The 27378-nt window shown below is 39.8% G+C and overlaps 3 protein-coding genes across 10 annotated transcripts in view; 1 reads left to right on the top strand and 2 right to left on the bottom strand.

The window, feature by feature from the left end:
* Positions 1–27378, top strand: part of LOC107217357 (heparan-sulfate 6-O-sulfotransferase 1) — a 49347-nt gene that overhangs the window by 16123 nt on the left and 5846 nt on the right. For 2 of the 6 annotated variants that reach the window (XM_046737290.1, XM_046737292.1), the window contains one exon: positions 7472–7599. In XM_046737290.1, coding sequence (XP_046593246.1) covers positions 7472–7597 — 126 coding nt within the window. In that variant the 3' untranslated portion in view covers positions 7598–7599. Of the gene's footprint in view, positions 1–7471; positions 7874–19088; positions 19487–27378 lie in introns of those variants that run through there. The other 4 variants (XR_006903869.1, XM_046737291.1, XR_006903870.1 and 1 more) reach the window with 4 other exon arrangements.
* Positions 637–5844, bottom strand: LOC107217356 (probable hydroxyacid-oxoacid transhydrogenase, mitochondrial). Its single transcript, XM_015654859.2, has 5 exons — positions 5577–5844; positions 3657–3768; positions 2200–3093; positions 1129–1410; positions 637–829 (listed from the first exon to the last, which is right to left on the bottom strand). The coding sequence occupies exons 1-5, from the start codon at positions 5627–5629 to the stop codon at positions 746–748; spliced, it is 1425 nt and encodes a 474-aa protein (XP_015510345.1). The 5' UTR covers positions 5630–5844; the 3' UTR covers positions 637–745.
* On the bottom strand, positions 8039–25404 carry LOC107217354. 3 transcript variants are annotated; one of them, XM_015654858.2, is made up of 9 exons: positions 25228–25404; positions 12308–12677; positions 12190–12226; positions 11886–12102; positions 11198–11787; positions 10765–11098; positions 10315–10680; positions 9851–10220; positions 8039–9654 (listed from the first exon to the last, which is right to left on the bottom strand). In XM_015654858.2, exons 2-9 carry the CDS (start codon positions 12662–12664, stop codon positions 9262–9264), a joined length of 2664 nt encoding a protein of 887 aa, XP_015510344.2. In that variant the 5' UTR covers positions 12665–12677; positions 25228–25404; the 3' UTR covers positions 8039–9261. The 3 variants fall into 3 exon arrangements, with proteins under 3 accessions (XP_015510344.2, XP_015510342.2, XP_015510343.2); XM_015654856.2 differs by having other exon boundaries at positions 11886–12226; XM_015654857.2 differs by having other exon boundaries at positions 11895–12226.

Raw genomic sequence — 27378 nt, 5'->3', positions numbered from 1 at the left:
GGTGCTGGATTTGATTGCGATTCTATTTCCGACTTATTCTTAACTTGACAAACTTTCGCTTATCATGCTATTCAATTACACCAGACGTGAAAAATATCTTATCATTATCACAACAATGAAACCATGTAAGGCTTGGTTAAAAGCGAATGAATCAGAGAAGTTGTAGAGCGCTGTGATAGGGCGCGTTAAATATAGTGTTATAAACATAGATTGGAGGTGAAAAAAGAATTATTGAGAAATATTTGAAGAATAATGAGAAATATTTTATCAAATGTAATTTTTCCAATTTTCTTGATTTTATCTTTAACGTTTAGTCAAACTGATTCTTCGAAAATTCATTAGTCAGACTTTATTGTAAATTTATAGGATGAGTTATGATTATTGTTGAATTTTCATGGTTCAGCATTTAGCTTATCCACTAGTTTTTTTAACATTCATTTTCATTTTACATTTTTCTGAACACAATCCTAAGGCTCGTTTCAACATACATTTGAAATGATTTAGACAAATTTCACAGAGGGTTTATCCTTGACAGTTACTAAATTTTTTAAAAACAACAGTAACGAAGTATAATCCATCTTTCATGATGACATGCGACAAAATCAATTGATGAGAACATAAATTCAGTAATCGATGTTTGAAAATATAAAATATTTTATTTATTCACAAAACATAACAGTCAAATGATTCCATTTTAACAATTTATACATCGTATTATTTACAAGTATCCGCGAAGAATTTGTGATTAATATATCTTGAACGAATTTTCGAATAGTTGAGCCAAGTCTTCTTCTGATTGTTCACGTGGTGCCAATTTCGTGATGCGATGCTACAACGAAAAAAATCAGCCGTGTTATACTCATTGTTTCGCTGCTACATTGCATTATCGTAAAATACTAAACCCGTTTTATAACTTCTAGGTATTGTACCTGGGAGTGGACATATATATTACCTCAGAGATAAAAGTAATTCATGCAAATTGTTCAATAAAGTTTCTTTCAGGTATAACATCGAAATTATTCAAAAGTGAATTTCACTGTTTACAATTTTCACGTCTTTTGTTTAAAAATGTGTTTTGCAAAAATTCTAGCCAGTAATGGATTTATATAATTTTTTTGCAATGATTACCTGGGGTAGTGTGCCTTGCACCATTCTCGGTATATCGTCTTTGAGAAAACCGAGTTCTTCGAGTCCGTTTTCGACTTTCATGACTCGCATATACTCTCGCACCGTGTCTGCGAGTATTTGCCCAGCATCCTCCTTCTTCGCGTTTGTCACGTCAGTTCCCAAGAGTTGCGCGGCCTCCAAGTGCCTGTCTGGACAAGATTGTCCGGTGAACGCGAATACTGCTGGGGCCGAAATTACGACCGAAAGACCGTGCGGGATGATCGGATGATCTTTGGTGTATCCCTGTGAATAATATAATAAATTAATAAGAACGTTTGTGCACCTTGGCAACTAATTTTCCTCGATTTGAATCAATGATTTGAAGAAGAAAGAAACATAATTGTTAGTTTTTCAAATGAAACCAACAATTAACTTGAAACGCTATGACAATCTAATCATTTTAACGTGAGAAGATTATTATCTCTTTAATTAAAGCATTCAATAAGTATAATAATTAGTTGGTAATCTGTACAATTGAAAATAAGGTCGGTAATTCATTGTATTAACATCCTCATTCATACCTCTGATACTGTTCAAGAGTTTTGAAAATTGGGTTGTTATTTTAGATAGAGAAAAGAATGGTAAGATAATTGAATGACTTGAAATTTTTACTGCGATTAGAGAATGTTGCGGATAGGAAACGAAAGCGTAGTACTTGTATCAAAATTAGTGTTTCGATAAAATTATAAAAGATGAATATGATAATACGGAAACTTTTGGAAGGCATATGATGGAAACTTTTGCAAAAGCCTTTCGCAGTTTAGCGCGAAATTATTTTCACAATGAGTGGAATGGGAACAACATATTCTTTGTTAGAACAAAAAATTCGTTAGAGCGAAGCCCTGTGCTATAATTCGACATATATAATATAATATCGACAATATTTGCCATCGACAAAAATACGTTACGTGAGACTTGGTAGAAATTTTTTTTTCACCTGCACCTTGATTCGTATAACCGACCACTAAAATTGACCAAAATCATCAACCGCTATAAAACTTTGACCAAAAATGCAAATGTCGGTCGGCTTACCTCTGGCTGAAATTTTCTAACATTGCCACTGATGGCGTATGACAATCCATGGCAAAGGTGAACCCCGGCATTGCCGAACCCTACGCCAGCCATGGTACTAGCCAAGTGCATACTGCTCCGGGCTTCGACGTCATCCGGGTTGTAAACGGCCCTTTTGAAGAACTTCTGCATGACCTGAAGGGCGTAGCGAGCCCAGACGTCACTGACGGGATTCTGGCCCTGATAAGCGGGCCTGAGAATGGGATTCGTGGGGCAGGGCGTTCGTTCGGTGTAATGGATCGCGGTGAAGGACTCGAGAGCGTGGCAGAGCACATCGAATCCGGAGTAGGCGCAGACCCGTTCGGGCAAGGTCAGGGTGTGCAGGGGGTCGATCATCCCCATGGTCGGCCTTATGGCCCTGTTCGCAATTCCCGTCTTGGCCTTGAGCGGTCTGTAATCAAAGATGGAGACGCCGGTGGTCTCGGACCCGGTGCCGGATGTCGTCGGTACTGCAATCAGGGGCTTCAGGGTAACCCGAACCGGGTTCCCCTTGCCGATCGGCGCGTTCACGTAGTCCAGAAACTCGGCCTCTGGGTCCGAGGCGTAGAGATTGGCGGCCTTACACGTATCGATCACCGATCCACCACCGACCGCGATGTACGCGTCGTACTTCCCCGCCTTAGCGAACTTCGTCGCGTCCTGGATACTCTCCTCGGTTGGTTCCACTCTGACCTTGTCATAGAGGTCAAAACTTACACCGTGTTTCGCCAGACTGTCCAGCGCAGCTTTTACTGGCGACAGGCTGATCAAGTTCGAGTCCGTCATCAGGCACACCCGCTTTGCACCTAGGTTTTGCATGTCCATTCCGAGCTCTCGCGTCACTCCGAGACCGTATCTTATCGTCGAGCAGGCCATCTGTAAGCATGTTCAAATTTTCTCAAGATTCTAGTATTGCTATCTGGAGATCATAGCGGGACCAGAAGTGACATAGGATGTGAAAATTTCACGACTAAGGTAAAATGGAAAGTCAATTTCTTGAAATGGTGTATAACAGGTGAAAATGTGAAACGATCTTCCTGAAGGGTATCATGCATGCAAATCCAAGAGAACATCTGAAGCCTAACCAGTTTGAAACAAACAACGAAATGATCGATATTGATACTTGCTACTTATGTAACGGTAGATCGATCTTCTGGAGCAACCAATTGAGAATCTAGATTGACACGAGGTACAAAATTGCTTTCATAAATTTTCTTGATCGTATTGCGTCGAGTAATAATAATCTTCAAGGTATATCCATTAAAATCTTAACTAGTTAGTGTTTCTGTTTTTCCCTGTCTTATTGATTATTAGTGCACTATGTATTATCGGTGCGATAGCCTGATCGACGTATTACGTAGCACTATTCTATATGCGTGGACTCTCGAGTTTGCAGCACCAATCGGTGATTGGTTGCTATTGGGGATCTGCATACGCACCTCAAATGCGTATTCCTTCGAAGGAGCAGTATTGGAAGTCGTGCTCTGGAGACTTCCAAGGTTGTGTTGTACTCCATATCCTCCTGGGTTTGCGTGAGCGGGGCACTTGCATCTGTGCGAAACATTTGACAATTATCAGAACTATGATCAAATACTCTAATGGGAATCAGTGCTTTTCTCAGCACACATCCTTTAAACTCTATACGTACATAAAGTATATGATATATGCATGACCATTCAAAGTTGGTTAATACATATGTATTATCCGATGACTCGAGCACTTGCGTAACTCATGTACATTTCACATTACATCATTACAGTCAGTAACCAGCCGTATCTGTTTATTATACGGCAGTAACTCGCCTTATGCGCTACTCAGCTAATTATGGAACTTTATTCTCACGATTGGTAGCACCAGCTGTTGAACTACATAATCGTTCGGTGGATAATAATCTCAGCCCTGTAATATATTGGAAATTCGTTTGATGATTACTATTTTCGAAACAGGTAATCGCAGTTGCAAAGGCAATCGTAGTCCCGAATTTTGCAGCATGCAGAATGCATATTGGACTCGGTAGGAATGGATGTAGGTATTGAGAATTACTTGGACAATGCCATCTTATTCCTAAACAAGTAGGGGGTCATTACCAAAATACCCTTGGAAGACGTTAGCATTACTCAAACTGAAGCGTTACCAAAATTTTCAGACGTTCCAACCGATACGTAATTCTGCCATCGTCGAATTCTAATTTATAAACGATATCTCTGAGTACTATATCGTACAATCATACGTAATTTTTTTACTCTTTACCTTATCAGGCATTCATATTTATCAGAGCATATCAAGCCAATTCTTCAACGATTCCGTATACTTGGAACTCCGTGTGCAATACTGATTGGTGATCTGGTATGGCTAGTATCGAAGTATTATAAGCGTGACGCACATGCCTGTGTACGTTCAATAACAATCATGACCTGAAAGAGGCCCGTTCTGGCATTTGAATATAATATGTACCGCGGCTCAAGTGTTGGTCAAGCCACCGCAACAACGATGAAGTGCTGATGACACAAACAGAAATAGGCTTCAATTCTAAAGGTTCAGTGTTTGGATCGCTCAGATTTTGTTCCAGTATTCCAAACATGTTATCTAGGAAGAAAAATTTTGTCTAATACCGCATGGCTTCGTATAGTTTCAGATACTATTGCATAGCAGTTTTGTTGTTGGATAATCTCTTCGTTGTTATTTATCCTCGCGAAGAAATGATGTGAATTTAGAAAACGAAAAGAGACAGTCTGTTAAAACCTTCTTTGTGCAAAAAGCTTAATTACAAAGGAAAGAAATTCGCTTGGACTACGTGATTGGTGGTCACTCATGGGTGAAAGAAATGTGTAATATTGAAAAAAAAAATTTAATCACGTTCGGAAATTGTTCAATTAATCGGTTTGTGAGAGAAATGATCCAAGATGCCATGGTTATGGTCACACAGGTCTATTCTTCAAAGCATGTAGGCTTAAAGCAGTATTAAAGTTCCTATTCGAATCAATCAGAGTGCATTATTTGACTACAATCGAGTGTGAACTAAAATAACCAATGATGTGAATAAAGTCCGGTCTGTTTCAATTTTGTCAAACTAAGTATAATCCCAAGCTTGGTCCATAACAAATATTCGACGCCGCGACTCATTGTCAGTGTGAAGTGGGGGATGAACATGGAAGGAGTTAAGAAATAGCACGATGCGCAGCCGTTGGTACCGGGCAGTTTACACCGTGAGCCTTTACTGTATCTCGAATACGTTTGACATGTATGCGTGGCGTACAAGATGCGATTGACCATTGGACAAGTGGTACAAGATAAAATGACCACCGTCAACTTGTCAGAGGTTCGAGACTTCTCAGGTACGATTTTATACGATCACTTACGATTGAGAAGAGATGACTTGCAATAGATCCACGACGCGTCTTCTTCGCAGCATTTTATCCGTATTTAAACTAGCAAGTCTAATAGCTCGTAAGTACCTCGATCAGGTCGGATGTAACTTCCGTGAAAACCGGAAATGGGCAGGAGGCGACACCGGGTAAACGTACTGCGGGTACTTGGAAACGAGGGCAAGATCTAACCGACTCCAACTTCGAGGTTACTAAACCAGTTGGCTAAAGAAACTTTTGTCACCGAGCCTAGTATGAACTGGAGGGAGCACCGCGGCAATGGCGCCATGCGGATAGAGGTTTGTCCTTGAAAGAGCGAGAGAGATAATGGCCATTGGTATTTTTGTCACTCTCTAACGGGGTCGCGACGTACGTGATAAGCTGTGTTTGTGTTGGTATCAACGCAGAAAGAGGTACCTAACATCTAACTCTCTCATTCTCTACGCTGATAGGGCACTCCCACTCTGCCAATACACCAGATGCCACTGTCTATCGGTGCAGCCGGTTGTTTCGCCAGATATGCCATCTCCGCGTGTTCGCCATGTTACACGACGATGGGAGCGACGAGCACCTGTGGGGCCTGGTAAAACCAGTTTCATGATTGTACAATGCGAGATACATGCAACTGTTTTTCGTTAAGGGACAAAAAAAAACAGGTATAATTATTCCATCGCGCCCAGGTTCTGGGTCTCACATCTGTAGCCCTACCATTACCGCATCGCCAACTCGTATAATGCCATCTCATATACTTATTTTTAATCTCTTGAGACGATAGCACGCGGAATCTTGTTTACGGCAATAGCTTCTACGGTACGGCGCTGATGTTGAGATAACGTATCCGAAAAATTCTCTTATACCATGTTTTGGCATGATGACGTACTGATCGTATCTTACATGTGTTCGCGCTACGCGTTTTTCTTGGCATTTATGAATTTTTTTCACCGTTTATCAAGAGGGAATTACGAAATTTTCATTCTAGCGGATAACAGTATAATAAGTTGCACAGAGTTTATAAATGTATACATTATAATCGTAACTATCTATAAAAGTCGTTAGTTTTTTTTCATCATTTTATTCAATCGTCGCAGCTGACGTTGAATGCAATCAAAGAATACCGCTGACTTGTGATATATGCTGCAACGTCGCAGAGATCAGACAGTGTTAGGAAAGAGTTACAACTACTTTGCCTTTGCGGGCAATTGTTTGCTGAATTTATACCCTAGAGTCAGCACAGTCGTACTAGGATTTTCGAAACACATGTGCATGACTGACTGACATGCAGGTGCAATCTTGAGTAGGTTCTATCAAACTTGGTTTCAAAATCGTTTCCACAAATTCTCCGAAACTTATGCAAGATTACACGTGACGTATACCTAATGGAGACACCTTTAAAATCTACGTTGACTGCACTTCGAAAAGCGATTCGGTGTATTTTTCGTTATCGTTATAGAGACTGTTATATTTTTCTGAGCGTTACAGCTGGCTTCATGTTTTCTTGACGTCGTGTTATTGTAGGTGTGTAGAATGTTGATCTAAAATTAATTAAAGAACACATTTTCGTTAGTCCTTGAGTTTGTTAGGTTCTTTCGATGTGTGACTTGTTTGCACCTTATCTGATAATTTTAATTCAATTTGAGGTAAACTATCATCAATTTTGTCGAGGACGTATGTATTTGTGTTACTTGTCATTCTCGAGCAAAAGTGGTTTGCCGTTGTAATTCTAAATTCCATATCATATTTAAGTTTGTTAAACAAAAATTATAATTATATTTGGAGAAGTGTTACGTGTAGAGTAGGTGCGTTGCACATTTGTTTTGTCTTATATTTTTGTAATATACAAAAGTGAATCATGATAAAAGTAAATAACTAATCCAAAAATGACATTGCAGCTCAAATTTCATGCCTCTCTGGGAACTGCCCTACTTTTGAAGGAACGTCTTATCGCGCCCATCTGTATGGAGAGTGAATCGATGAAACCGTCATACGAATCCGTCACACGAGTTCAATGCAATTAGAGGTATGAAAATTTTTTATTATTCCACTCAACCATTAGCATCCATCGATGTATTCCACTTGACATAAATTAAATATAAAAATATAAAAACGGCCAAGAAGTTCGGTCTACCTTGCGTCCCGCGACGGCCACACACGTTTTTTATATTATAACAGCAGTTAACATTGTTTCCAATTTTTTTTTTCACGTCCCAATTAGCATGACATATTTAGTCAGTTGCATTGAAATATTACTGGAAAAATTAATACAATATTTTACTTATGCAGCCATATATCGGGTATCGAAATATTTGTTTTAACAACACTGAACAACAAGAAATAACAAGAAGGGGGTAAATAAATATTTGGCAAGAATATTTCTTCCATTGAGTCTTTGAGGATAGACTTTCCAATTATAATTTTTTAGGGAAGCACTAAATTGGCAGGGTAATTAAAATCATCACTGATGCTTCACTAAATTAATACTTTATTAATATATTATGTAATATTTACAGCAAGTAGAAAGTATGTATATTGTATAATCTACTAAATATTAAGGGTATCAATTCTTAGTCCTTATTAATACATATTATAGTAAACAAAATAATTAATGAAATATGCATAATTCATAATAATTGCGTGGTCTCTAGTAAAATAGAATTACTACGTTCAGACAGCTCCATACTGTTACTACTTTCAACACTACCACCATTTCAGGTTAAATTCATGTATGCCGTCGGAATTCATTCTAGATCGTTAGTGTTATCTTTTTAGTGTTTGCATGTAGCTGGCTATATTGACTACGCGAGAATTCATAACAGAATTAATCGAAACGGGTATATTTCGAAAATTAGCATTTGACAATTGGTAAATATGGATAATAATAAAGACGACGTAACATTTTACGAATTTATTCATATATCCATCTATCGCATAGTAAATTTAAATACCTTTACCTTGTTCTGTAAAATTAGTACTCGATGTGGCGAAATTAGTCGAAATAATTCGGGAATAAGTGTTCGAAAAATTTCATTGCTTAAAACTCGTTGGCTCTAGCTAGTCTTTGTTCGTCATCACGCGTTATTAACACTGGAACTACAGAAACTCGTCTTCAAAAAATAACTAATAATAAAAAAATTACATATCATATTGGCATAAACATATTCTATTATTACATATTTTTAAAGACCAGTCAGTCTGACTGGTGTAGCAGTTCTAGTGGTCACAAGGATCCAAAGCAAATAGTCATAGATTTATTTATCATCAATAAGTTGCCATTACCGCGCACGTGCGTTGTGCGTGTATATTTGTGGAAGTTATTTTTGTTATTTATTTTTTTTTGCCTTGTTATACATAAAAAAATAATGAAGAGAGATCGAAACGGTAAATTTTTTGGTGCAGTCCAATTCAAAAAAGTATCACTTTCATAATTGCTTCTCTTGTTGTCTTCTCATTTTCTCTCCGGTGAGCAGCCGAGAAGCTGACATTGTTCCAGCTGTACGCAAGTTTCAAAATCAATAGTTAGGACGTCACTTTATAAGTCGTTGCTGTAAATCTCAAAAAGGGTATTTTTGTTCGAGCATATTACTGCCCTGTGAAAAGTGGCCTTCGTGTTGTCCGGAGCCGTTTGCTCTTGAAACCTCAGCTAGCTCAAGGTGTTGGATAGTGAAAACGTCCTTGGGATTGTCTAGACGCTCTCGGGGACAATCTTATCGTAATGGAAGGTGCTGCTCGAGTAGAAGCTTCCCCGCTTCGGCATATGCGGGGTCGGAATCTCCTCTTGAAGCGGCTTGTAGACCAGACCACAGTTCTTGTTGTCGATCAGTCCGGGGCGCAGAATCATCGGGGCCCGAATCACGGGACCACGACCTCTGCGCTTCGAAAGACACATGGCGAGGTTCGCCACCAAAAGCACGACTGCGAGAGTCACCAGGATGACGGTAAGCACGGGCCACACGACTCCCGCGTACCAAGGCTGATAGTGCTCACCGACTGCGCCATATTCCTCATATTCCGATTCCTGGGATAACCAGGCATCCTCCAGCTGCTCGTCCTTCTGTGCGCGACCTTGATCGAACGCCTGAAAAAAATGGTTTTGTAACTACAGGAACTGTTTTTGCTTACGGGTGATGGACGCTTGTACAAGGTAAAAAAACGCGAATAATATCCATTCACTCTCTCTTTCTTTTCTGTTACACGTTCCAAATGACATTTTTTCATCTGCGCACTGATGCGAAAATTGGTGAAGCACCTCAATGCAGAAAGTGGAAACTGACCTGGCCAGCTAATTCATCCAGGTCATCGATTGGTGGCTTGAAATCATTAACGTTATTCGGCGTGTTTGGTCTACGCGGGAGAGGTCTCAGAGGAGGTCCACCCTCCATGCTGTCGCAGACCACCTTCGCTATGTCTTTCCACTCGCCCAGATCGCTGGCATCGGTGTAGTCGTCGAGAGCGTAATTGCTTACGTAGCGCAGGGTGTCACTGGGATCGACACCGTGGTCAATCAGCCATTGAATAGCGGCATTGAACTCCTGGTCACAAGCGAGAGGATTGTTGGAGATATCGAGGCCGGAGAGATGAGGGGTCGCCTGCAAGTCACCGACGCTGATTTGCTCGATTCGGTTGCCACGAGCCAACAGGTACCTGTTGCGAAACAAGATTATCAGTCGGCGTGACGAGTATCCAAATACGGAATACGGTTCAAGGAAATCCGACAAGGCCTACCGAATTAACTCACCTCAGGTGTGGAAGCGGCACGACATTTTCGCTCCAGATTCTGTCCAAACCGCACCTGCTAACGTCTAATCGTTCCAAGTTTGGAATGAGCAGGAATGGCGCAACTTGAAGAGTGATCAGTGGGTTTCCAGCGAGGTTCAATTTCGTCAGAGACCTTGCTCCTTGGAACGTGTCGACTTCCAGAGCGTTGAACAGGTTGTCAGAAAGGTCCAAGTCTTTTAGTGCTGACATGCTTCTGAGGAGCCCTCTCGGCAAACGGCTTAGTCGGTTTCTTGCTAGATTGAGGTGACGCAACGCAATCATAGGGTCAAAGGTTCCTGGCTCCAGGTCCAAAAGTCCACAGTCAGCACACTCGAATTTTTCGAGGCTGCAATACCGAATAAAAATATTATTGTCAATTGTTTGACACGCAATAAACAAACAAGAAACATGGGTATGTGTAAAAGTATACCTGAAGGTGCCCGCCTGTGATTTGAATACCGGTAAAGTTTCCAAACCGGGATTGTCATTCATGATAAGAGATTCGAGGCGAATATTGGTCCTCAAATGATGTTCCGTCAGTGTATTCAGCTTGTTGTCGCTGATATCAAGGCGTCTCAGATTAACCAAGTCCGCAAACGCATGTTGGTGAATCCTCTTGAGACCGTTCGACCTGATGTAGAGTTCTTCGAGTTCGGTAAGGGCGCTAAGGTCGGACTTGCCGATAGTTTTGATCCTGTTTTTGGACGCGTCGAGTATGCTTATTGTTGAAGTCTTGATGCTTGCCAGACTCGTGAAATTGTTTCCTGAATTAAAATTCATTATGAAAATTTACGTATCATGTCGAAAAGGCTAAAGTATCAAGCAGTGAGAAGAAGAAAAAGAGTAACAGCATAAACACTAACCGGCAATTCTCAGTACTTCAAGATATTCGTTGTCGTCGAACACATCGGACGGAAAACCGCTGAGTTGGTTGTGGGAGAGGTCAATTTCATCCAATTCAATCAGAGGGGTGAAAATCGCTCGTTCAACAGCCCTGAGCCTGTTCGCTCTGAGGCTAAGATAGACCAGTTGCGGCATCCTTACAAAAGTAGTCGGCAAGATACGGGGGAGATAATTGTTGGAGAAATCGAATTCAGTTACGCTGGGCGCGTCCAAGAAGTACTTGGCGAAGGGATTGTCTTTTCCCTGAGTGTACTGCAGGGGATTCCCGGATATAGTCAAAAGATTGAGCTGTGTATTGTTCTCGAAAGCGTCGGGAGGTATGTCCATTAATCCGTTTCCAGTCAGGTTAACGGAGAACAAGTCCACGAGGCCGTCAAATGCGCTCCTGTGAAATTCGGCAATGGTGGTATTGACAACCGAGAAAGCCGACAACTGTTGCAGATCCTTTTCGCGCAGGTCGTGTGGGCCCAGTTTAAGCTCCGGTCCATTTTCGATTTTAAGAAGAGCAACGTCCATACCGAAAGACTGTTCTTTGTTGAACTTGGTACATCTGTAATATCAAAGTAACAACGACGGGTCAGTGATTGTTCGGAGAAAGGTACGTGTAATATATAAAAATCATTCTTCCTCCTTCGAGGATAGGTTTACCTAACTGACTTTACGGTCATGTGTCCAGTAGAGCACGAACAATCCGTGGGGCAGTCTTGGTCGAAGAGAATCTCTTCGTCTTCGTCAAGCTCATCGTCAAGAGCGTCCTCATCCTCAAGGTCCCACTCCATGTCGTCGGCCATCAGAATATCCTCTGTCTCGTTGTACTTCAAGTCCTCATCCTCCATCAGCTCCTTCACGGCATCCTTCTCGGGATCTGGCTTACCGACAGGTTCCGATGGAATGACAACGTTTGATTCCTCGTCTACAAGCTCGGGTAATACTGGTATCTTATCACTCTTACCGTTAACTTTCAATGTTTCGATATTTTCCTCCTGGACCTGTGAACGTCACAAATAACAGTCGTCATCACTTAATGATATAACTACGAGAAACAGGCGCCTCACAAATTTCTTACTGACCTTGTCGACAAGCGTTTCCTCGTCCAACGAACGGATCTCCTGCAGGAGCATCTCCTGTGGGTTTAGCAGACTCTCAACGCGCCATGGTGCGCCCTTCTTCATCATGGATAGTGCGGGTAGAGACGCTGACGAAGGTGGTGAGCTACCATTATTCGGGGGTGGGGGCGGTGGAGGTGGATTTCCCGTTGGCGGTGGAGGTGGACTTCCGGTCGGTGGTGCAGGTGGCCTTCCGGTCGGTGGTGGAGGTGGAGTTCCGGTGGGTGGTGGAGGCGGACTTCCAGTCGGTACCAAAGTTGGCATGACTCCGGCGGTGATCGTGAAGATCACCACCAGCAGCAAAGCTGCTCCTTGCTTCATCTTTACGCAGGATCTGAACATAAGTTTTTTTCAAGTTACAGACGTTTGCTGGTTGAATATTCGGTAAATCAAATTATACGTCAATTGTGTTTTCTTCTAAAGTCATTTTCACGCACATTCTTCGAGAGCACTGACTAGGAAAGTATATCCAAGATGTACCTCGCCGATTTTCATTATTCTGTGATGTGTTGTAGTACGTCAAAAAGCGTCAGACATGCATACTCTTGCGTGTACTAATTCGGCTGTTTCAGAAGTAAAACCACCCTCTAAAGTTCGACACCAAAATTCCATTTTTTAGGGTTTCTTGATAACGACGTCAATTTTTTTTAATCAACCAAATGGACATCAGTCACTATCAACAGACGTAGAAAGTTCTAGCATTCCTTATTTCTCGAGGGTGAAGTTTAGGTTTTCAGTTCATAGATATTGCTAAATAGCTTTAAAGTTATCTCGAATCATCTGGTCGAACAATATTTCAAGACTTTGCAGTCAGTAACGAGGAGAAGCATTCGCACGACAATTTGGAGCACGATTTTGTTTCGATTCAGTATATTGACACGAATTTCATTTGCGATCCAGTTGATAACTTGATAAAATAAAAAACTTAACAACATTTCGCATGTAATTCCTTCAAGCGAAGCGCAGTTTTTTTATAACTAATTGTGATACAAAATGACTAGTATATGCCGATATTGCGAATATTTTGTTAATCTTCGTATAATAGCTGTGTGTCAATTACTTATGCAAACATTCGTTCATGGCGGTGTACTTATTTTATTTGGTTGTTCGCGAAACGTTATCTCTCCAATTCACGTGAGTTTTATAATTCCAACTGCTGAGAACGAGATATACCTAGGAATTAGAAGTTTCCTCATGGTCATGTGGCTATAATAGTTCGACAGACGTTGCAGGGAACTCGGCAGAACGCGTGACACGTTCCTGTATAATGTTCCTGGCAAAGCAGCCAGACCGTTGCAAATCTTTTATTCAAATACAAGCGTGGGACGTATGTTTCCTCGTATTATATTTGCCCTAACCATTTTAGTCTGATTAGTCTCCACGCGACTGAAATAACTGCCTGAAATGATTATCCTTGTAATATTTTTCACGGAACCTTATTGCGGCTCTTAAAACATTAATTTCTCACCCTCCAGGCTATAATTGTGACTCACATATCAGCTGTATCTAAACAAACACACAAGTCTATTGTAAACATTTTCTGTCGTTATCGTGATCTACAGATCGATTGCTCAATATCTTGAAAATTCTAATCGGTTTGATCAGTCTGCAGTATACCTATGCATGTAATATGTATTTACGTCTCATCGCAAAGAGAAAGAGTTTGATGATATTAAGGAGCGAGTGCCGACTAGTGTTGATGAAATAAACTCATCCGAATACATCGACGATTTATTGAATATTTTCACTTTATACATCCACGTTAGCGTTAAAGCGAAATTCCAATCGGTATTTTTCTTTTCTATGTTTGCAGTTACTAACGATTCGAAATTCCTCGATCAGCATAATAACGCGCATAATATCCTGCTTGCGAAATACATATTCTAGTCTGCAAAGATAATTCACGTGGGTTAATCATCACACACTCCACATTCGCATAACCGGTTGAGTCTATTGCGTGTGGAATAGCTTAAAATTCACCGGTACTATCCGACCAGTGAATAGTAAAACGAAGCATCAAACGATGCTTGCAGGTGCTCGTTGTAAAATTCAATCTATGCGTATAGTGCGACATATATTTGAGGCATTCCACCTCAAATCAACATATATCTGACCCTCGCCATCGGCGATGTTATTCATTTTTAAGTATGGCGTAGAGTGTACACAAAATAAAAATTTTCACTGAGTTTAAAAAATTTCTTAAACCACGTATATAGAAAGATCTAAAACTCAGTGATAGATGATTTTTTATTTTTGTACACTTCGATGGTGAGGGTCACGCGTAGGTCAGTTTGGTGTGGATGTCTCATTTATAAGTTGATTTTACTTCACCTAAGATGGCGGTTAATACATACATATGACTCGCCAATAGCGCGATAATACGCAATTCTATAAACGTTCAATTTTACGTAGCAACTGCGCATCGATATGTGAGACCTGAGTCAGTGGAACACATATTCACACAATTATCAAGCATTCGTTTTATCAGCCAGATGACTAGGCCTTGGGATATCGGTATCAAGATTACCAATTTATCACTTACACGACTTGTACCGTTTCAAACTTTGCCCGCGTGTCCGTTCAAAACGAATATTATTAATTTATAATACAGATTTTCGTGTGCAAACGAGTCATTGTATCTTGGCACGGATTTCAACTTCCTCGAACTTCGGACCCTGATTCGATGATTCGACATCTCCTCCCCTGGGCAAAGTTATTTGATACTCGAGTCTTCGTGCCTTCTCCTAAGAGCCACGGAACGCTCATCTTCATCACGTATTATATACATAACTTGTCAATCACTTAAACGAGGAAAGCTAACAAAGTGCCATATTGCGCGAGATGAATTCTCTGCATCGAGGTCATTTTTTTTTCCTCACAGCTAGTGTTCAAGGTGATCAACGACATGTGCGGTGTCATTATAACAGGAACACAACGAATTCGAACCATTCATTCATCCGTTCATCGGAATAAACTTGCGTAAACAGGTTCTAAAAGAAACAGCGTCACGTTCGTGTTATCTTAAAAATTGCCGAGTACAATTTCGAAGTCGGAAATCGTCTCGCCCCGCAATTTTAATACCTAGTACGGATATATGAATGATGCAAGCACGCTCTTGCCACGAAGATGATGACGGCTACGGATTCGCGGTACCTGATGTTTCCTCCTTATCTCCTACGCAGGTCTCACGTGAGTGGCAAGATTTGTGTTTCTTTCCACAGCAGCTCTAGGTATGTACCTATATAAGCTGCGGAGATCAGCGATTCGATTCAAGGATGTATAAACACCCGCGGCAATCGCGTCGTTGACGAGAAAAGAAAGCCGAAGGAGAAAAAAAAATGAGTCAGTCGCATTCTCGGTTCTCTATCATTATAATCACCAAGCGAATGACTATAACAATTATCTTTTTATTCGATAAGTAAAAGTATCAGAGGGTATTTCATCCGCTGTTCTTAACGGGTATTAATATATTATACCGACGACAAATAAACCCTGCAGCGACCGTAAAAAGAGTTTTGGTTAAACCAATGAAATATATATATTTGTTACAAATCATACTTCCATTGAGCCGAATAAAAGTATCGACTTAAAATTCACATCAATCAAATTGAAATCAAGTCGACTAAATGTGAAGTTGTAGGTGCTTGGGTTTTCTCGTTCTCTTGAGTTGCAACACATTTTGTTTACTTCGCCAATATCACATCACAGTTCAAAGCAATCCGTCCGTAGAATTGGAAAATTTAGACTATTCTGTTTCTCGCTGTATAAAGAGGAAATGAATTACGAGTGTAATTGGTATAATGTATAGAATTATAGAGTGGAACGCGAAGTTGCGTAAGAGATTCGTATGTGGGTGCATGTGTCTCGGTATCGTTAGCAACAATAGGTATTTTTTTCGTAGCAGGTTGCACATTATTTAGCGGATCCTGCTTCGCGGTTATCCGACACCTTTGCTTTGCGCAATGTGCAGGTGTGACAACGCTCCGTACTGTTTTCACATCTGCAACGATGCATGTTTTTATTAATTCCAGTGCAAGGTAACGGCGATAGAGTTTGATACCCATTACTGGTCACAAAGGTCTCTAATAAGTCACCAGTCATTTCTGAATATCTAATAAGCAGTCTCGAATGGCAAACTTGAATTTCTAGAAATTCTTCGAGACGGCCAATTTTTCGCCCTAGTTTGTTTCAGCGATTACGTTTGTGGGAATAATTGTAATTTTTTTTTTTTTTTTTTTTTTTTTTTTTTTTTAATATTGGTGCATGATATATAATCCAAGGATTTTTACCATATCGATGAGTACGCTTAATTTTCTAAAGAACTCGATTTTCTACTCGAATAATACCAGCTCAATTACACATACATGCGAGTGACTCTTGCCTTTATAAGATTGAAAAATCATGTTTTCCAGAATATTATCATGTAATATACGACATTAATTTTCAGTGTAATTTCAGAGTAATTACGGTCACAATGTATCAACGTTGATACCAATCTTCAAGTCGTTCTGTTATCTCGTCGAGTGTAATCTACTACAAGAAAATTGACTTAATACGATTCAATTTGAAGGAAATAAGAAGTTGAGTAATCAATTTTAAATCTTCACAATTATTATACACAGACAACAAGGTGTATGAAGTGTAACAGTAACAAAGCAACACTTGAAGTCGATAAAAAAGTTGATTCAAAAATCTCGGATTCTAATTGAATTTGTTGTCAAATAATCAAGCCCCGAAAAGAAGGTGGAAATTGTAACGGAACGGAAGTGACGTCGAGCATGAAGCTATCCCTTTATATTTTTGGAATTTGTGTTTTCGTGAATTCTTACACAGAGTTTAAAGAGTTCGCACTGCGTGGCAAGACATAAACGATCATTATTCATTCGAATCCTCTGAGAAGATAAAATATACACGTTATACCGCAAACTTTATACTTTTTACAGACTGTGTACGTTAAAGTGCATTTGTAGGTTCTGCAGGGTAGAAAATTCTTTGAAGATAATCGTTTCGGCGAAACGATCACCGACACCGCAAAAACCGCTGCAGATTGTATATCGAAGGTTGAAAAGTTGAAAGTTTGCTTGGCTGTACAAAAAGAAAGAAATTTTAACATCGACGAAACGAAAAACTTGAACCCTTCGTTGGAAGAAAATCTTAAACCGCAATCTCCAGACATACGTAAATTCCATTTCTTGTGATAAGATTTTGAGTTAACGTATACCAAGGCGTTTTATGGCAAAATAAATCGACTTGGGAAATCTTTTTTTGTTGGAAAACAATTTTAGTCAATATTTCACAGCCTGATTTAGCGAATTTGCGAATACGAGCCTGTGCGAGGCTCCGACAGCTGTGTCACGAGATTAGAAGCGCGACACGGCGACGCTGCAGTGACGTAATTATCAGGTTCCAGTGAGCCAGCGACGCGTACTTATCGCGAAACTCAATTCCGGCGAACGTATTTTTGCACGAGTTGCGAGCACTCGACATCTCAATGCCCGCACGTTACAGTTAAAGGTTTCTTAGAATTTAGTGGAAAACGCAGGGTTTGGACGAAGAGGCCGCTTCTACGACCGTGGTGAGGGATGCCAGGTAACTTCGTTTCTGGGGAAACGCGCCAGGTGGATCGGGCAGCCCTTTGTCCAGGGAATTGTACCGCAAATGCACACCGTTTCAGGTAAAGTTACCTGCACCAGCACCATTCTAGGCAGGTGGTCCCGATGCAAACGCGGTCCGAAGAAGGAGCGGGACTTACGCTTCGGTAAATCTTACAGAAATTATTCGTATCGTCGCCATAGTCCAGTCAATATAGGCAAAAAATCGAGCTAACTTTGCAAATTCCGTTTTCGTTTTTTCTTGGTTCAATCGTTGGGGGTTCACTGGGAGTACTCAAACCAAACCTATATTGACTCGACTACCAAGAATTTTCACCAACAACCAGACATACACGCGCAATCCTCGTCGATGTTTTACACCGGCAAGGAAAATTCCTGCCCGAAGTATATACGACCGATTTTCTTCGTTCCGTGTTATGTCGTAGTTAAACGTTAAAAAATATTCCATCTTATTTCGTTTACCCTCAAATTTTACATCATCTGAAACGAACAAGTCGCTTGTCGAATGATGCGAATCAAGGATAAAAAGTCACTGTATTCGATACTGTAACGTATTGAGTAAATTTTTCACCGAATGTAGTTATTCAGCCTTGAAGTTGCTTACAGTTTATTTTTTCTCCAATATTTTTACGCTTCTTATTTTATTTTTTAATTTATTTATTTTTTTCCTCTATCGTTTGCGATCAGTTTCAAACCAGACATTTTTTCGAATGTAAACAAGTGTACACATATGACTATGCAAGTTGAGAAGTGGGAGCGACGAACGAGGACGAGGTCGTACAGATTTCTATACACGGAAACGGATATAGAAACAGCTGCAGGTCGCGATTCTGATGTCGATCACAGTTTATTTTAACCGGAAGAAATTCTTTCACTTCATTTCAGATCACGTGGTGTATTAATTTAACTAATAACTAGTGAAGACATTTAGATATTTAGTCAAGTTAGATTTCTGAAGTGGTATCTGTGAAAGATGTCGAAAATTTGACAGAACTGAAGCTTTTTAGAAAAAGCGCTGAAACAAAGAGTTCGGAATACATTCAGAGTGTGCATTCGGATCGTTGATTTTTCTGTCATAAACACATTTTCATAGTAAAATGTATTTTCAACAGTTTCTTTGTAAACATTTTCAGAATGCGCCATGGAAATGATTCAGCTGGAGGGATTGGACGGGGATTGGAAATGCCTGCAACGAGGCGATGATCCCACAGTGGTTTTGTCGGGTCGGCTCAGATTGAACCCTACCAACAACCATGAATCCGAAGATCGTAAAGCCCGACAACGGAATGCGATACTATCGCGTCAAGATCTGCCCGAGAAACGAGCCGCGTTCCGTATGCCGCACGTCATGTCAGTCTCAACGCACTAAACGCTTCGATTTCGTTCCAACATCAACGACGTAAGCACTCATCTTCGCTCCTGGATTAATGAAGGATCCCGTCAACTGATGCCAGGATTTTGGCTTAATGGCCGATGGATGACGCCGGATTTAAAATCGTCGCTTACGGATTATGCCGACGATTTTAAGCAGGTTAGTTGGTCCAGCATCGATACCTTTTATCACTTCTGTTGCGAAACAATCGTACATCGAGTATTTATCAAATTGTCACATTCGTGAACTGGGAAGTTCTATCTTAATATAAAAAATGGAAAATAAATGTAATTTTGAACAAAAGTTCAGGTATAATCGAAACGAAGCAACTGTTACACGGGAGGATGATCGATTTTTCACAAATCAGTTTTACAAGGCAAATCTTTTATAGAATATGTTCTACAGACTCCTAACTACAGAAATTTTTGTACGGAATAGTTTTCTAGTTTCATATATCCAACACAACACACATTCAGCACACACATAAATTATACAAAAGTAATTTAAATTAAATTAAATTAAATTGAATCGAAACGTACGAAATTGACGGTTAAATGTATGGATTTTCAACGATTTGATGATTACTCTGAATGTGTCTTGTGTAAACACAATCTGTAAAAAAATATTCGGTCGAACAATTATTTTATATAACAATGTTCTGCGGATGAAATATTCTGTAGCAAAAAATATTTTGTAGAAAAACATTCTGTAGGAAAATCCTCCTGTAGCATAATTCATGCAGAATTATTATTTCTGATGTGAATCTCGAATTCCTTTCTGTAGAAACGATTCCTGTAGAATTAAACCGCAATCTAATAATTTGATAAATACTCAATGCACGGCTATCTCGTGATAAAATTGATAAAGTGTATCGATTTTTCGGTAGTCAACCTCCGTCATTCATGGGTTAATTTTTGAAACTGCTCATATGTACCCTGGCAATTTTTTTTCCTTTCATATTCGCAGCAACAAGAATAATGTCATTAATTTTTAAATAAATTTATTCATCTTTTCTAACGAGCACGTTCTCAAAAAGGGACCGAAGGCGAAATGATAACAGCTCCTAAGGTCGAAGATATTATTTTTTAGCCATCATACAGTTACTCCTAATTCAGATTATAATTCGACCGTGGTGTTAACGTTATTTCATGCATAATAGTTATTTAAATAAAACCAAACGGCATATTTTGAGTCCGTGGAAAAAGAAATATATTGTGTTTCGCTGCAGGTTGATTATATACAAAACATTGAAGAGAAAATAAATGAATAGCAATAATTATTAGCTTTAAATATTAAATACGGAAACAAAGCCGCAAGTGGAAAGATTATTTACTTTTCAACGCTGTAATAGCGTTGAATAATTGATTGATATCGTTGCGAACTCCGATATTCGATAAACATCGAGTTTGATAACCTGAATGCGAGGTGAATTAACTTATTGTGCCTGTGACGAAAAGAAATCAACCGTGCAATAAAAAATAATTAATATACAACATCGAGGGCGGAGATGCGATAAAGTTGACGAGTCTTTGAACCTCTTCATTGCGTGCACATATATTTAGGTATATATAATATTTCATCGATAAGTTTAACGATTCCTAGTGTTGCACAGCATGGTCACTGACCAGGCATCGTAATCATTATTTCCTAGCATTAATTGCTGTCCGTTCATCGTTAATCGATTTCACGCCGCAGCCGATACGTATTCAATTCTTCCTTTCTTAAACACACGCGCAAACAGGTCTTAAGCGAGAAATTTCAGGGTTACTCGTAATAAAATCAGCGCAGAAATTTTGCCGTTCTACAAAGAGTTCAGAATTTCCTTCGAGATAATTCGTAAAAGTATGATTACGCGTTTGAAAGATAAATTCCGCTACACTCGGTGAATCGGCATTTTATTACTTTTTAAACTACAAGTTCAGAAATTTTACAAAAATTATCAATTTCCAATTTTCAGATTTTCCGGGCAAATTTTGAGCGGAAAATTTGAGCTTAAGTATCAGCATTTACTATAATGGGTGAAGTCATTGACACCGAATCAGTGATTTGACGATTTCGAATTATGATATTCCTCGTTCATGCTTTCGGCGTCTTTTGGCCAAAACGATATGAATTACGGGCAGTAATTAGTCCAACTAATGAACCGGCACGTGATCGTTTGTTTACCAGAGACACGCATACAGGCGCAACTGAGCATATTATGCCCGATCGAAAATTCTCTGTAGTGGTAGGCATTAGTCGTAGGATCATCTGTGACCTCGATATGTGAGCATTTGAAAAGGCACGCGGTAACGGGTGCTCACTTTATACCTATGACAAGTTTTAAGCGTGTATACGGTAGAACGATGTACAGAAGTTATTGGTTATGCAGATAACAATAAAGACGTGGTGAGCAAAGAACATGAACGCACGCGGAAACTTCCACTATATAAGTGCACAAGGAAGTGGATGAAGTACATGGGATGAATTAATTTATTACATATATTTAATACATATATTGAAACCGAATTAGCTGACGCGTCTACAGTAATTTCTGCAGTAACAGGAATCACGCAGTTGCTGAATTGGCGAATTATTCATCGAAATCGCGAAGTCACGCGGAACTTTTTCGTTTTCCTACCTCTATTTATTCTATCTATTTTTTTCTCTTACACTTGAGAATGTGTTGAAATCGCAGCGTTATAAAAGTCATTGGCCAACAATTGCGCGATTTATATTAGTTTCGCGCTTAATGATGCACAAAAATACATATTCTATATATGAGCAAGTAATTTTTGTAAATAGGAAGATAAAATAATTTATCCGCAAAAGCGTTAGGCCTTATCAGAATGTGGTTTCTTTTATCATCACTCTGAATTGCGGTTTTCGACATTTTTCAGAACGATTTTCAATTATCCTTTTCATCTCCGTTTGTACAGTATATCAGAGTAATCTTTATGCAGTGAATTTTCGATTTAGAACTTCTTTGATTATAATGATTCATCGACGCTGTATGCGCTATAAAATAAAGTCCCGTAAGTTACAAGTAAAAAAGTTGGTTGTAAGTTTATTTGCAAGAACAAAGATGTTTTTCAGAAATAAATAAAAAAAACATCTACCTATGAGAGATCCGCAGCGACGGTATTTATTTATCTACAGATAACGAGTCGCGCGCATGTTCTTATCACTGAAAAAAGAACCCTTATCAAACTTGTGTATCTCTAACAAAAGCACATATTTGTTTAGTCTATGTAGGTAGGACCGCGGTGTTTAAGTCTGGAACATTCTCCATATATTGGTTGGTATATTGTACGGTTAAATACAACACGTATTCGTGGACCTAAAACGAACGTATCATGTGCATAGAATATATATAACGCACATATACATACATAGATATTTATATATACCCGTCTCGCGATCGGTTGCAGCATCGTCTTATATTCAATCAAATTAGCAAATATTTTGCGCTGAAGGTAGACTCGATATGTAAATTCGACTTTAATTAACGCTCCCACGATACGTAGAAAGTACAAGTGCTTATATACGTAGCGTAAACGGGTTTACAACCAGGTTGCAGAAATGCGTGCATCACGGTCCTATTACGTTCCTCATTGGTGGAATGAATTCATTCAAAATTAGCAATAATAAAAAAAAAAAAAAAATCAAAAGATTAAACGATCGAAAAGAGGGAGTAGCGTATACATATATTAACATCTTGTCGCTGCTGCTATAGAATATTTTGTATGTTTTCATGGTACAAAAATCACAACAATTCGCAAGAGAGCTCGGACATAAGATGCAAAAAATTATGCGATTTTCTTGACGATTTCAGGACTTACTTATATGTATAGAAGAAGAAGGAAAGAGACACTTCTCTCTCTACCTTCAGTTTTTGGATATCGATAAAGTGACGCGCGATTAATTATACATACAAGCACCGATTGGCGCCATCGTGCCATAATTAAGATTTGAAGGTCTTCACGCATGCGCGTCGCGTCGAAAATTTGCGACGCCCCGAAAACCTGACGCACGTACAATACGAAATACGGGATGCGACGCTAGCTGCGAGATGATAAAGAAGAAAATAAGACAAATTAAAACATTAAATAAAAAATAAAACAAATTTCGTTAGATTCGTTATCAAATTTGGTGAATCGGAAAGCATGTCACGTTTCGTAGGTATGTACGTACATGCCATGAATATAACGACAGCGATTCGGTACGCATATAGCAGAGCCTAGTTTATAAAAGTGTGTGCCCACAATGTGCGTACGTCACTGATAAACTTGCCGAGACTGACTCATTCTCAGACTGTACGTATATAGCTATGTTTTTTGTTCCACTCTTTGTCCATTTATTGTCAATTCTTATCGAACGTTATAGATTGAATTTTAAACATGGAATGTGGGAGTGTGGATATTGTGAGTATAACGAGACGTATCGTATGACCGGGATCGAGTCGATATGTCCTCGCGATTCTGCCAACTCGGTAAAAAAAAAGAGCGAAAAAGAAGCAAATTATTGTTATTGAATTACTCCGCGTAAAGTACAATAGTAAAAATAATATCTCGCTGTCTAATAAACGATAAATCGATACCGTACAGCGGATGAAAGACTCGCGCTAAAACTGCAACTTGCTTTTTTTTTCATATATAAAATTTATGCGAAATAAACACGCACGTACGCAATGTGATATGTCCTCAGTTAACTACACCTCGCGATGCTTCGGACGATTCTGTACAGGTGCGACTAAGTGTTGGCTTATCTAATTTTTTTCGCGAATTAATTTTTTACTTAATTTTTATCGCGTGTTTTCGGACTTCTTAACGGATTTTCTGCTCGAATCGAGGACAGTACAGGAATTCGATCACTGAAATGATATCCGGTGTAATTAACGTTACACTTTCTGATGAAACAGAATCTAGGACGGTATTTGCTTATACTTGACTCGGCAACGTTCTGCAGTTGCAAGAGAATGAATTCAGACAAACACGAGTCAAGTGGTAAAGGACAAATACTAAAAACCTCCCGTGCATCGTTCTAGGATAAATCACAGCCTTGAGTTTCACAGCGTTGAAAGACCTTGTCCAAAACTTCACCAGATCAAAGCAGCGTGACACGTGTGTTACAGGCATTATAATAACGCTGTGCAAAGTTTTTCAACATTTGCGAATGTTATAAAAAGTCGAGGTTTCGCCTTCATTTCTAGCTTGCAGGTTGAGGGTTTGAAAAAAAAGTAATCCTCACGTATCGCCACATATAATACCGTTCACGAAGCGACGATATCTGCGCTCGAACGCGTGGTTGAAAATATGTGAAGTATGGTTGTGTTTATTCAAGTGGCACAGGCGCGCCGCGTACAAACGACTTTAAAAATAGTTGGAGATAAATGCGCGTTGCTCGGAGGAAATAAAAAAAGAAAAATAATAACAATGAAAATGAAGATGACCATACAATGAGCGAGGTATTACATCAGAGGACACACGTATAACAGCCCGACGAGTTACGAATGCGGTTTGCGGATCGCACGAACACTAGCGGTTATTATTTATGGGACGAATTCTTTCGTGAGGATACAAGTGTGAATTCCCTCTAGCGAAATCGCGAGCTGTCGTTTCGTCAACGACGCCGGTCTCATCGAGAATAGATTTGAGAGCGTTATATATACGCATGAGAGAAAACTAGAATCATCCTTGAGTCTGAAGATAGTCGACGATCTACAATACCGCTCGATCACTGCAGGTACCGCGGCGACGCGTAGCGGCCATTGAGCTGGATCCTACGCCTCGGCACGAGCCGTAAGATCGTGAAAGAAAGGCGATAAAGCACCGAGGACTAATTCCGATCCCGCAGGGATCTATATCGAAATTCGCGCACCGATCACCGTTAAACTCTTTTAATTGTAACAACTGACTCACCCGACAAATGTAATGAAGGTTCCCGCTCGGAAGTTCGGACCTAATTAAAATCCACTTGGTTTAAAAACTTGGCTCGGCGCAGCACGGTAACTCTCTTCTCGATGGACGTCCACAAAGTACAGTGCGATCTCGGAAATTTAGATCCACCGAGTGGCGGCCAACGCGTTTCGAATACGAGAAGTGGGGTCGCATCGCGGAACCTCAAGAGTCCCCTCGGTACCGAAAGTGGGGGAGAAACCGGCGCCATTTTGCGCATCTCGACGAGCTTCGCGGCGCAGGTAATTCAGCTTTTGACGCAGGTAACAGGTTTCGGACAATCGGCCAGGTCGCAACTGCGAGGCCACCTATACAAACGAGACGCCAACCAGTTCGTACCGCCTGCTGCACCTGCGCCTCCTACTTCAGGGGAGTTGTACGATCGGTAAACCGCGCAGCTCGATGCGCTCTGGTGCTTGAAATAGACCGCGAATATGCCACGACGGCCAGACGTCGGATGGTTTTCGAAGAGGCGCCGTTCGTTGGAGGAGGTGATAAATTTCACGGGTGGAAATCGGATTGTCGATTGGCGGAACTTGGATTATTTAAATATGTTCTTTGAACCGGCAGGGTGAATGAAATCATTGCGAATTATTTGGAATCGCGATTCACGCCATGCCGTTGAAGAAGTCATGCGGCTGCAAACGTTGGAAATCATGGATACAGCTGTGAGGCTTGCGGTGAAGGCTTTTCTGTTGACTTCTATTTTATCACGTGGTTTCGTTGATTCACAGGATACCCTGTGGTTTTCAGTCACTTGTAATCATTTTTAACGTCCCATCAGGTGGTTTTCAGTGATTCTATCCGAACTGTAATAGAAATCAGCAAAAATTACCTAGAACGCTAGGTAATCATTGGCGATCAGAGGTATTAAGCTGGAAATTAATAGAAACCCTATGTAAAGTAGAGATCAATAAAAATCAGCATTAACGAATCGGAATCATTCATTTGATGTCCATGCGAATGGCCCCTCCGTTGTTGACGGATTTATGGTAGTTTTTTTTTACCGATGTCGACTGTCAAAAAAATTTCTCATCTTCGTATGTGTGGAAGTTGAAGCATCCAGTTTTGCGCGTTATACAAAACTTCAGTCAGTTGACGGTTGTACAAGAGATGAAACGAATGGATTGGAATGATTGACACACAGCCTTATGGTAAAATCACTTCAGAAGTTTTGATTGAATAACTTTCGTACGTAAACATTTAGCCCGAAAGAAGGCGCCCAATATAGGTAACTACACAATTATGATGATTCTAAACAATGTGGAAAAACCTTGGTTTGATGGACATGTTAAAAAGACATTTAATGCTAAAGACTTCGAAAGTTGAGATTATGTCATGTTACAATACAGAATCATTTTTGTGAAAATCAGAGGAGCTGCTCCGTCATTCCAAACAGTCCAATGACCTTTAAATGGGATTGCCTACCACATGTACTATTTCTTGGTCGCGTTGATAAAATTGTGTACGCATAAACATGGAGAGATGCAAATGAACCCGCACAGAGTACTGATCGTGAGGTGAAGAGCCACCGGTAACAAACTGTAGTGAAAAGCAGGCTTTCTCAGTCAATTCAAATGTCGCCGATTTTTTAAAAACCCTGGATGTTTTATTCGGAGATCGATTTGGATCGCATTGTCAAAGTTCAGATAATAACCAATGGAATATGTATCTTTCATTTCGTTAAACTTTGTATGCAAATTTTCATCTGCGTTGAGATTTTGATTTGTTGCATTAAATATAATATGGAAATGAAAAATATGATCACGATGTCAGCAATAGTTTATTCTTTTATTTCAGATGCGAAATTAGCCCATTGGGTAGTAGGTACTTATACCACGACACGATCTGAATAATATTTCATATTATTTGCATGGCTTAATACCGTGTAAGTTATTGTATGTATATTATGTATAATACCGGTTAATACGAGTTTTGAATCTGAGTTCTAAACGTCAAATTCTGGTTTCTCCCACGCAACTAATAAAGAAAAACAGTTTCATTAGATAGTTTATTTTTTACTTCGACCTGCTGGTTATAATATCTATGAAAAAATTCAAGCCTTACGTATCATCGTAAAAAAGACAAAAGCAAACTTTATCAGTAACAAATGAA

This window comes from Neodiprion lecontei, chromosome 4, assembly GCF_021901455.1.
Source record: "Neodiprion lecontei isolate iyNeoLeco1 chromosome 4, iyNeoLeco1.1, whole genome shotgun sequence".
NCBI lineage: Eukaryota > Metazoa > Arthropoda > Insecta > Hymenoptera > Diprionidae > Neodiprion > Neodiprion lecontei.
Note: the sequence above shows the minus strand (reverse complement) of the source record. Positions and strands in the feature narration are given on the sequence as shown.